This window comes from Chrysochloris asiatica, unplaced genomic scaffold, assembly GCF_000296735.1.
Source record: "Chrysochloris asiatica unplaced genomic scaffold, ChrAsi1.0 scaffold00019, whole genome shotgun sequence".
Classification (NCBI taxonomy): domain Eukaryota; kingdom Metazoa; phylum Chordata; class Mammalia; order Afrosoricida; family Chrysochloridae; genus Chrysochloris; species Chrysochloris asiatica.
This window is the reverse complement of record NW_006408537.1, coordinates 3,422,132-3,433,701: the sequence shown is the minus strand read 5'-3', so window position 1 is coordinate 3,433,701 and position 11,570 is coordinate 3,422,132. Positions and strand designations below refer to the sequence as shown.

The window sequence follows — 11,570 nt, the reverse complement described above, 5'->3', positions numbered from 1 at the left end:
GCCTTAAGGTTCCCAGCCCGATTCGTAACCACTACGCTACCAGAGTATATTTAGATAGATAGATAAATATCAACCTCTTTCAGATGAACAAACAGGAGTCACCAGAAAAACGGGGTTTGCTTGGGCTCAAATCTAGCCAGTGGCAAAAACTAGACATCAGGCCTCTAAAATTATAGAGGATTTGCTGTCAAATTATGGACTTTCAATTATTTGCTAGTTATAACTTAAATCCTCTATCTCTTCCTTCTCAACTATCATACAGGCACTAAGAGACCATGGGCAAAATTTTCTTGTAGGCAATCAGCTGAGCTGGGCTGATATACAACTCCTTGAGGTCATCTTAATGGCTGAAGAATGCAAACCCAGTGTCCTTTCTGGCTTCCCTCTGCTACAGGTAATTCTATCCATTTAGCTCCCAAGAATTGCAGGGAGAATGAACTCATCATCATCATTTAAGAACTGACTAACTTCTTTATGCCAAGACCTGTGTAGATGTACACAGGTCCCCTAATGAGATATACCTGGAGTGGGAAGGGGGAGACAGGACATGGATAGATGCCACTATAAAGTGGCAAATTAAAACAAAACGATATGGGAAAATAGATGAGGGCCATTTGGGCCAGCATGGGGATTAGTCAGTTTGCTTATGAGACTCAGGTCAAATCTCAAAGGCTTTGCCTGGAACATAGTTGTTGTTGTTGTTAAGTGCCTTTGAGTCAGTTCCAACCCACAGTGACCCTGCACAGGGTTTCCAAGGAGAGGCTGGTGTGCTTGAACCTCCGGCCTTGCAGTTGTAACCAACTTTGCAGTCCAGCGCATTAACCCACAGCACCACACCAGTAGAACCTCAAAAAAGGTTGTTCCTTTCTTCTAGAAAACACGGGGGGGTGGGGGTGGGGGGGGGTCGAACAATATCATTCTAACATAGCCGTTACTGGACAATAACTATTGACTAAAGCGTACATATCCTAAGCAATGTTCCAAGCACGGAATGTACATTACTTCACTGAATTCACTCCACCCTCCAAGTAGATAGGACACGAGACTCAGAAGTTAACTAACTGTTCCTAGGTCACACTGTTAATGGCAGGACTTAGATAAAAAATTAGTCTGTCTGAGCCATTGCCATGCTGCAATGAGTTTCAATGATGGGTAAGACGGAGGAATTTGCACTGACCGCCTAAGACCAGCAGTGTTCCTTAAACAAATAATAAATAAGGGGGATCTGTGGCAGACAGTGCAGACCCGGTCAGGAGCTCAAGACCCTGTGGGCCCAAGCGTTGCAGACCGTCCAAACCATAGGCTCTGAGTATCAGACTTTGGTCACCTAGCAGACATAGCAAACTGGCCCTCATCTGATTATTCAGTATGCTTGCTAGTAATCTCATACATGAGCCCTGGATATCCACAGATAAATGTAAAAACCTTCCCTAGAAGCCGAGACGGTAAAGTTCAAAAAGGCTAAGTTTTTCCACCCCATCCCACCCCCCCAAAAAAAGCTAAAGAGGATAGAGAGAAACACTGTTAACTGTGGTATATGGCGGGGATTATAATCAATGTAATGAAACAAGCTATATGAATGGTTGAATGTGAAACTGATGTTGCGCCCTGTAAACTTTCACTCAATCCACAATAAAAACCTTAAATTAAAAAAAAAAAAATTAGTCTGTCTGATGCCTGAGTTCTAAGACACTTTGCTACTTAACAGGGTAATTTTTCAATATATGCTTATTTAAAATTGTTACAATCAGAGTTGTGGCATTTCTGCACCCTCAATTTTCTACTTCCCACTACATTACATATAAGCACATATATACATATTTTGGTGCTATTGTTTAGTTTGTCTCATCTTTATATGTTGCTGTTGCTAAGGGCCATTGAATCAGTTCCCACGCATAGCAACCCTGTATAGGGTTTCCAAAACAGGAGTCCTTGTAGGGTAGTGCTTATGCATTGGGCTGCTAACCACAGGTCAGCAGTTTGAGTCTACCAGCCATTCTATGGGAGAAAGATGAGGCTTTCTGCTCCCATAAGGATTTATAGGCTTGGAAACCCTACATAAGGTTGCTATGAGTCAGAACCGACTCCACGGCACATTACCACCACCATAGGGTTTCCAAGGAGCAACTGATGGGTTTGAATTGCTGACACTGCAGATAGCAGGCCAGCAGTGAGTGCCACACCATTTTTGTGTAGTCTTTAATATATATTTTATAATTTTTCATGATTATGCAATATACCATGGATTATGCGCAGAATAACCTTATTTTAAATAGTAAAAATCATCAACATCCTAAATGTATCTGAGGTTTGTCTATGTAAATAAGGGTATATTCATTAGGCAGAATTTTATGCAGCCCTGATTAAAATTATGTTTCCAAAGATTACTTAGCAATATGGGGAAATTCTTATGACATAAGAAAACATTAGCTTTTCTGTGCACCTTAGGGTGCTCTGGCATGTTTGCTTTTAGAAATGGTACAATGGTATCCTCACAGATTTTTCCACATGTAAGATAGATGAGGCCTTCTGCTTCTGCAAAGATTTTTTTTAAATCCTTGGAAACCACATATAGGGTCACTATGCATCAGAACCAACTCAATGGCATTTAACAATATTATTTCATTAAAACACAATTCTGAAAATGAGATTGCTTGGTTGGTTGCAGCCTATGAACATTTTGTGGTTCTTCATTGCCTTTCTACAGGGAAGTGTAGTGCCACATTGCAATGCCCTACAATGTATGAAAATTCCATTTTAACCCCTACCTTTCACCAGCGGTGGTTGGTGGTTATGTGCCATGGAGTCACTTTCAACTCATAGTGACCCGGTATAGGGATCTTTACCGGAGCAGAAAGCCTCATCTTTCTCCCACAGAATAGCTGGTAGTTTTGAACTGCTGACCTTAAAGTTCGCAGCCCAATTCGAAACCACTACATTACCAGAGCTCCTTACCTCCACCAGCAGTAGAGAATATATAAAGTTTAACTATTTTCCTCATATGCAAAAATATACCTCATTTACATTATATTTTGCAAACTTTGTAAAAAAAAACTTACTCAGCAAAAGAAAACTTGTCTTGCATGGATAGTGTCCTTTTGCATTTTAGTTTGTTTTTGTTTTCAGTTGCTATTGAGTTGACTCCCAACTTACCGTAACCCCATTGTGTGTCAAAGTAGAATTGTGCTCCACAGGATTTTCAATGGCTGATTTTTAAATTTTTCTTTTTTTTCCTGTAAGAACACCACCAGGCCTGTCTTCAAAAGTACCTCTGACTAGACTCAAACCTCTAACTTTTTAGTTAGCAGCTAAGCACGTTTACCATTTGTAGCACCCAGAGACCCCATTTACATTTTAGTTTGTTTATTTTGCTAAATTCTTCTCTCATGGATAATATTCTTTTGCATTTTAGGAATTCAAGGCTAGAATCAGCCACATCCCCACAATTAACAAATTCCTCCAGCCTGGGAGCCAGAGGAAGCCCCCCTTGGATGAAGAATCTATGGAAACCGTGAAGAACATATTCAAATTTGAACATGGCATGTTTCTTAAAAACATGGGCACTATAGTAGCTGAGTATTAACAAATGAAGAGCTCTACGGAATTCAGTAAATATTTCATTTTCCATTTGTAGCCGTGCCGAAAAAACATCTTAAGGCAATTGAAATAAAGTAATGCAAGGTAAAGAATTACAAGGAAATCTGTCTGTAAATCATAGAACCCTTTTGCTATGTCTCATAGGGCAACCAAAAATCAATTTATCAGAACCATCCAAATAGGAATCCTTAACATTCTAATTACTGTAAAAAAATAAAATCATAAAGTAGGTTGATGAATTGCTTGATACAAACACATACGCTACCATCACCCACTTCTACCTGTCAGGGGAAAGTCCGGGGCACAGTACAGCTTCAAACATGCTACTTGAATGTTCAACCACTAAATATTCTACAGTAGGGATCAATGTTCAACATGGGGACCTTGAAGTTCCAAGAAAGTCTTACTCAGCAGATGAAAATCAATGACCATAATTAACTAATTCTAAACTATAATCAAAGGAGCTCTGGTAGTGTAGTGCTTATGAATCGGGCTGTGAATCGCAAGGTTAGCAGTTTGAAACTACCAGCTATTCTGCGGGAGAAAGATGAGGCTTTCTGCTCCCGTAAAGATTTACAGCCTCAGAAACCTATACGGGTCGCTATAAGTCGGAACCGACTCCACAGCACATAACCAACCAACCAACCAAACTATAATCAAATGTAAGAAACACTATTAATTTTCATGTATCTGTGCAGATAGGTGGGAGTGGGGTAAAAGGAATGAGAGACATACATTAAATGAATATATTTAATTCATTAATTTTTTATAAACTTATATAGCATGTGTCTTTGGGCAAGTTCACATTGAGCTTCTATTTTGGTATAACAGTCATGGTTTTGTTCATTGAGTCAGCCCTAAGTCACAGTGATACCATGCATGGTCTGTTTAACATCACAACATCATACAAGCCTCCACAGACAGACAGGTAACAGCTGTGCATAGGGTCCACTGGCTAGGAATTGAACCCACACATGGAAGGCAAGAATTCTACCTCTGAATCCTATAACAGTCATAGTTTGAATATAAGCTGATACAGAGCTGAATCCAAAGGTTCTTTTGCACCATCTTTGACAGTGGGCAGATAAGAAGGTCAACCAAGGGACAGCAGCTTTTCTAAGCCAGGCTTGTGGTAACAACCTCACTGACATTTTTAACAGGGTATGTTTAAAGCACACCAGAAGATTTTGTGTTTCCTATTTGGTTAAACTAGCAGGATTAATTCACTTTTTTGCCTCTCTATGCAAGTTCACAAATGGTTGAGAATGTGGCTTGAGCATTGATTTGGGGATTAGAAATAAATTTTAGCCATTGGGCAAATTTATAAAATTGGAATCTGTGACTACTGACGATTGACTATATATCTGAGTAGACACAGCTAATGAAAGACAGTGCGTCATGATTCATAAGTTCCTTTAATACAGTGTTTGACAAATTTAAATACAAGTTTTTGTTATTAAAAAAAAAAACTTCAAACTAGTGTTCACATCATTAGCAATGACATGTTACTTGTTTTTCAAACATGAAAGACATCTGAAATTCGATGTTGAAGCTTATCTTTTAAATACAAGGAATGATTTGCTCTGCCTGCTACAGTGAGATGACATGGATTCTGCTTGCAGTTCCTCAGATTCTCAGAGCAGCAGTAAAATAAGTCTCAGAATCATCACGAGGCTGGATTAAAAAGAAAAGTAAAAAGGAAGGTCATTCTTATATAACATAAGGCAGAAAGAGACATACCTACCCTGGTTTCCTGGGCCCTCTCCTCTGTCCAGTCCACTCCATCTAAGGACAGTCTCTTTATCCCTGTGCTAATCTCCCAAAAGTCTTCATGCTCACGGAATGCATGACAGTAGTCAGAATTCTTTGTTCTGAAAATCTGGTATGAAGTGTTAGGAGTAGGTTTGGAAAGAAACACAACTTCCATAAACTAGCAAAGTAAACCTACTTTAAAAAAAAAATCAAGGAGCAATTTTCAGGGATTACAATTACAATTTTAGATACTGGGATCTTTTCTTAATCCATAAACCTGGCTTCTGATGATTCTCACCATGAAGTATCATTTTTAGAACAGCACTGTAACTGAAAAGCAGTTCTTTGTCATTATATTTCCCCCTAATTATAAACATAACACATAGCCACAGTAGAAAATTCTATATAACTGTAAAAAAGTAGAAAAATGAAATTACTTATTATCCTACCACCCAAAAATAAGCACTGCTAACATTTTAAGGTATTTCCTTCCTGTCTTAATTTTCATAGACACACTTTAAAAGAAAAAATAGGATCATACTATATTTTGTTATTTGTAATCCTGTTTTTTCTCTTATTATATCATTAAGATTTTCCAAGACTAAGTAGTTTTTGAAAACATGACATGTAATGCCTGCTTAATAGTCCATTAAAGTACATATAATATTTATGGAAAGATTTCCTTACTGGTAACATTTTAGGGTGTTTCTCATTTTTCAGTTTATCATGACTTCCATTAGAAATAAAGTGGCAATGAACATCAGTCTTGGTATCCATCTCATTATACCTTTTTGAATAAATTTCAAAAACTGGAAATATATATCAAAGGAAACAAACATTTTTATGACTTTCAAACATATGACAAAGAACTTAAAAAGTTACCTCTAAAATTTTCTTTCAAGATGTAAGTAACTTCATGAATAAAATTACTTGCTGAATGAAATTAAGAGAAACGCGAGGCTCCCTATTTATCTTTTTTTTAAATTACTAAGTTCTTTTCCCTTAAAAACTCAAACTAACTGTAGCAGATTGCCATTCTTCTCAACTCTCTAAGAGAAACTGAGTGTCAGATAGAACTGAATAGGTTTACTGTCTCAGGAAGTGGATATGCAGGACAAAAGAGGCTGAATTTAGCTTTTTATTCTGAGAAAGATGTTGTTGTTGTCAGGTGCCATTGAGTCGGAACCGACTCATAGCGACCCCAAGCACAGCAGAACGAAACAATGTCCGATCCTGGGCCAACCTCACTACCGCTATCACACTTGACGCCATCAATGATGCCACCTGGCTGATCCATCTCGTTGGGGGTCTTCCTCTTTTTCTCTGACCCTCCACCTTACCCAGCATGACATCCTTCTCCAGCAACTGTTCTCTCCAGACAATGTGTCCAAAGTAGGAGAGACGAAGCTTAGCCATCTTGGCCTCCAAGAAGCACTCTAGTTGTACTTCTTCCAAAACAGATCTATTGGTTCTTTTGGCAGTCCACGGCACTTTCAAGATAGGTGTGTACATGTTACCAATACAAGTGGCTCTAATAAAAAGATCCACATGTACATCACAAACCAAAGATTAATTAAATTCATGGTACTTTAGGTTTTTACAGCCATGCTTACTTATATAATAAAAGCTACTGTGACCTTTCAAATTAAAATGGATTTTTGCACAAAATTCAGCACTTATAAAATACGATGGCAGAGAAGACGATAGATCAACACAGCTTTCTCTCACCTTAAGCCTGCAACCAGTCCAGCTGGCATTATTTTCTTGGACCTCTTAAATCGAACACCCATTATGGTGGCCAGAAAGAAAGCTGTAACTGAAGAGAAAACCAATCCATGAGGCAGTGTCAGACATGTTAGCAAAGTTTGATTATGAAAAAACGGATTCTATTTCAGCTTCCAAATACCTACTGCCCTCTTTTCCCACAACATCTATAACTCGTATGTATAGATATTATGCTGTTATTTCTTTGAAAAGATCAAGTTCTATTAAAACACTTTATAAATCTAGCTCCTGGGAAACCCTACACAGGCTCGTTTTGAGTTGGAACAGTCCACAGAAAGTCTTCTATAAATACAGAAATACAGGTTGGGACAAGACTGACCCTTTTGAAGTTTTTCAGGAATGGATTTCAACATGTTTATTTATTTCAACCCTTCATTAGATTGTTGTTGTTGTTGTTAAGTGCCACTGAGTCGGTTCCAACTCATAACAATCCTATATAGGGGTTTCCAAGGTGTGGTTGAGCCACCACCCTTACAGTTAGCAATCTAGTGCTTATGCTACAGCGCCACACGAGAACTAAGTTATTCAACTTTGCATCCAAGACACTATTCACTATACTTGGAACCACAGGAGACACACAACAGATGTTTAATTAACTAAGGAGTCACAAAGAGTCCATGGAAAATTATCAATGCTTTTAAAATATATGATCTGATTAATAAAAGAATACTAGGAAGAAAGCTGAGTGCTTTATTTTTTAATAGCATCCCATTTCAGAGAATTTGATAACAAATGTCTAAGTAATAATACTATACTCAGAAGCATCATGTCAACCTTTAGTAGTAAGACAGAGGTAGTTTCACCTGAGGCTGATATCACAATGTAAGGATAACCTTCAAAGAAAAACTGTTTATTGATATAAAAAATAAAATGATAGACAATAAACAGTATGAACTATTAAACTAATGAAATGTATATAAATAAAAAGCCCACTGTTGGCGTAACTATTGAAATGTATATGGATTTTAAAAACCCACTATTGGTATATCTCACTGAAAAATTTTTTACCTTCTGATACAATCTCAGTATTGAAAAAAATATTCCTTGCCTGTATTCAAAATAAGTGAAGGAAAAAGCCCACTATATCTACTTTCCTTTCTCAAATATAGAAGTGAGATGTTTGTCTTCATTCATTTGTATTTCTACCCTAACTCTGCCATGATACTTTCAATAATAATCAATCGTATTGAGAAAATAACCCAGGCTTGGTTTCCAGACCTTCTCTGAATTTCTCTTAAGAGTTAGACAAAGGAAAGCCAACTGTCCTAGAGGATTTAAATACACTGTTTTCCATCTTTTACTTTCCCCTACGGATATTTTCCTATTAAGCCCAACAAGGAAAGAAAATTTTTGAAGGGTCAACTCTGCTTCTCTAGATTCAGTCTTGAGGCAGAGCAGGATCTAAAAACTGTGTGTAAATTAAACAAAATAATACAAGTCTGTGTCTTTCTAGGCATTTTCACAGCAGCCCAACCCAAAACCAAAACCAAAAAACCCACAGAATGGTCAATCATTCAAAATCAAAAGGTCAACATTTACCTAAGGACAAAGTTGAAAAGGGATGGGAAGGTGGGTGGAATGGAAATAGGAGCCACAGGGAGGAAGTGGGATAACTGTTGTTGCATGGAAGGGATTGCAATCATTGAAATGAAACAAAATATGTGATTTGTTGACTATAAAACTGATGATCTTTTCTATACACCGTTACACAATTTACAATAAAAAGTTATATTAAATATGCATTTATGATAGGAGAAAATCTGGAGACCAATTTCCCAAATTTTTCTAGTTTTATTTCATTCTTCTAGTATCACGTTTCATAAAGATTGCTTCGTTAGAAGATTTGGTAGCAGTATCATTCATTTTGATGTGATCTGTCTAGAAAGGAACAAGAGTTGTATTCAGCCTCAATCACAGTACTGCCATTTGATTCTTTCTCCACCAGTACACCTGGTAGGACATGGTATACAAAAAGTTACACTGAAGGTGTGATAACTGGAGAAAAGGTGTTACTTACATAGTGACACTTTTATATCTCGTTTGTCATTGGAGACCCGGTAAGCTCCATAGCCAGCCAAAAATCCAACGAAAAGACCACCAATCAAAGATGGAACACCACCTAGGGGCAGGGGTGAGTGTGAGAGATGGGATCTGAAAGAGAATCTCAAATCAAGCATGATACTTGCATCTCCAAATGTATTCCTACTTGGGTATTTGAACCAGACAAAGCTAAATTAAATAAATGTTTATTCATGGAGAGTTTGTACAAAATGGCTATTTCATGCTGAACCCTAAATGCAAGGCAAAGGAACCCTGAAGGCTGAAGAATCCAGGGATTAGAATACTGCTTGAGGGAATAAATCATCTGTCTCCCGGCAATGGTTTTGACATTGATTTCTTTATGTCCTCCATTTTTTTCTATTCCCCTTCCCCCATCTTGTCACTGAGAGATTGTTGTTGTTAAGTGCCGTCCAGTCGGTTCTGACTCATAGTGACCCTGTACAGGGTTTCCAAGGCTGTGAATCTTTATGGGAGCAGAAAGCCTCATCTTTTTCCTGCAGAACAGCTGGTAGTTTTGAACTGCTAACCTTGCAGTTCACAGCTCGATTCATAACCACTACACTACCAGAGCTCACTCACTGAGAGGTTATGACAACAGAAAACATGATGCGAACGTATTTTTAACTTAGAGAGATTTTGTCCTAAGCAACAGTTCTGTCTTGAATAATTAAACCTTCAAGCCTCCAGGTGTCAGGATTCAGGCACTGTGACTATACTGAGAAAAGGGAAGTGCTCTGAAATGTTTCTAATGAATTTTCCTTAGCACCACACAGTGTCCTCATAAAACACTTTTGACACCATGATTATGTTAACAAAAGAAAAATCCTCATGTTATAAGTGAGTTAAATCACTTAAGATAATTGATAATGACAGGTGAAATTAGAATTTAGTGGCAAGGAGAGGCCCAGAACCTCCAAACCCCCAATTAGGAATGTTCCATCATGCCCATATCCACCTAACTCTCCTGTCCTTCCATGAAATCCTTCCACAACACAAAGGTCCTTGGCCACCTTTAAGCTGTTCTTGTTCAATTCACAAACCCTCAGTTGTTCTTCCCACAACCACCAACCCTCAAACCCCCCCACACACACCCACACATGTCCCTTTTATCAAACATTTGGTTCGGACTCACCTCTCCTTTTATATCCCAAAATACTTCCAAATGTCACAAGGGCTGCATAACCAAAACCAACCAGGTCCATTGGCAAGGTTGCAATTCTACAGCATGGGGCAAGGGGCAAAATAGATAAAATAAGATGTGGGGAGCAATTTATATAAAAGTGGTATGCATCCTAGTGTTTTAAAAATAAATTTCTTTAGCCTGCTACACAAAGGGAGGTGACCATTTCAGCTCTATCTTCATCTGTCCCAATACTCAACCACTGTCCCCACATTCCTGTCACCCTCAAGCACTTTCTGGGGAACATCAGTCCTCAAGATCTGTCATACCCTCCACTGTTCATTTTCCTCCATTTCCCCAAACAAGATTTCTGCTCTGCTCAATCAGGTTTCTTCACTGGGCCATAACCCTACAATCTTCACTTTTCACTTCCATACCTGGAAGTGTCCATACCTCTCCCTCACCTATAAAAGTCTAGCCACCCTCTACACCCCATCTCCCTGTGAGCCTTCTCTCCTGACTTCTGTCCTCATTAACTATCTTCCAATCTTTTAAACTCCTGGAGCATCACAGAACACAGAACAAATTTGCTTCTTGCTGCTCAAAATTCCTTGAAATCAGCAACATTATCATATAATTATATTGCCTTCCTCAGACTCCCCAGTCCCTGTATTCTCCACAACCAAAGAACATATAAGGGCAACATGAACATTTATTTGTTCATTTAGCCAAAGATTCACTTGAAGCATTTACTTTGTCATTAGTTTCGCTGTGAGATAGCTCTTCTGTGTGGCAGAGCCATCCACATTTAATCAATGGTAAGTCACTGAGGATTATACTGACACTCTGATAGGAATGCTAAAGATATCCAATGTGCAGCAATCAAAACATACTGCATTTTCCCATGTAATGTGTCCACAAAAACAGCATACACACATGGTGGTGGTGGTGGTTTGTGCTGTGGAGTCGGTTCTGACTCATAGTGACCCTGTACAGGGTTTCCGAGACTGTAAATCTTTATAGGAGCAGAAAGCCTCATCTTTCTCCTGTGGGACAGCTGGTAGTTTCGAACTGCTGATCTTGCTGTTCACAGCCTAATTTGTAACCACTATGCTACCAGAGCTCCTTATGCCCACACATATAAGGCCTCAAAAATTTAGTGGAATAATGGAATGAAAAGATAATGGCATTTCCCCATGAAGTTCTTGAAGCTCCATCGTATAACACGCATAGAAAACTAATACGTAAGGGGGAT

General features: G+C 38.5%; 2 protein-coding genes across 2 annotated transcripts in view; one reads left to right on the top strand and one right to left on the bottom strand.

Moving 5' to 3' along the window:
* The window catches only part of LOC102817712 (glutathione S-transferase-like), a 21,526-nt gene extending 17,943 nt beyond the window's left edge, over positions 1–3,583 (top strand). Inside the window, exons 5-6 of the mRNA XM_006835771.1 lie at positions 263–394; positions 3,413–3,583. Coding sequence (XP_006835834.1) covers positions 263–394; positions 3,413–3,583 — 303 coding nt within the window. The remainder of the gene's footprint in view (positions 1–262; positions 395–3,412) is intronic.
* Positions 3,584–5,231: 1,648 nt separating this feature from the next.
* TMEM14A (transmembrane protein 14A) lies at positions 5,232–10,414 on the bottom strand. Its single transcript, XM_006835712.1, has 4 exons — positions 10,328–10,414; positions 9,152–9,253; positions 7,078–7,165; positions 5,232–5,271 (listed from the first exon to the last, which is right to left on the bottom strand). Exons 1-4 carry the CDS (start codon positions 10,395–10,397, stop codon positions 5,232–5,234), a joined length of 300 nt encoding a protein of 99 aa, XP_006835775.1. The 5' UTR covers positions 10,398–10,414.
* Positions 10,415–11,570: the final 1,156 nt, after the last annotated feature.

Bases quoted from the DNA above. Each gene is read 5' to 3' on its own strand.
- TMEM14A (XM_006835712.1), bottom strand. From the start codon at position 10,397: ATGGACCTGGTTGGTTTTGGTTATGCAGCCCTTGTGACATTTGGAAGT. The intron at 9,254-10,327 runs GTGAGTCCGAAC...CCCTGCCCCTAG, and splicing joins TTTGGGATATAAAAGGAGAG to GTGGTGTTCCATCTTTGATT. The intron at 7,166-9,151 runs GTAAGTAACACC...TTTTCTCTTCAG, and splicing joins AGATATAAAAGTGTCACTAT to TTACAGCTTTCTTTCTGGCC.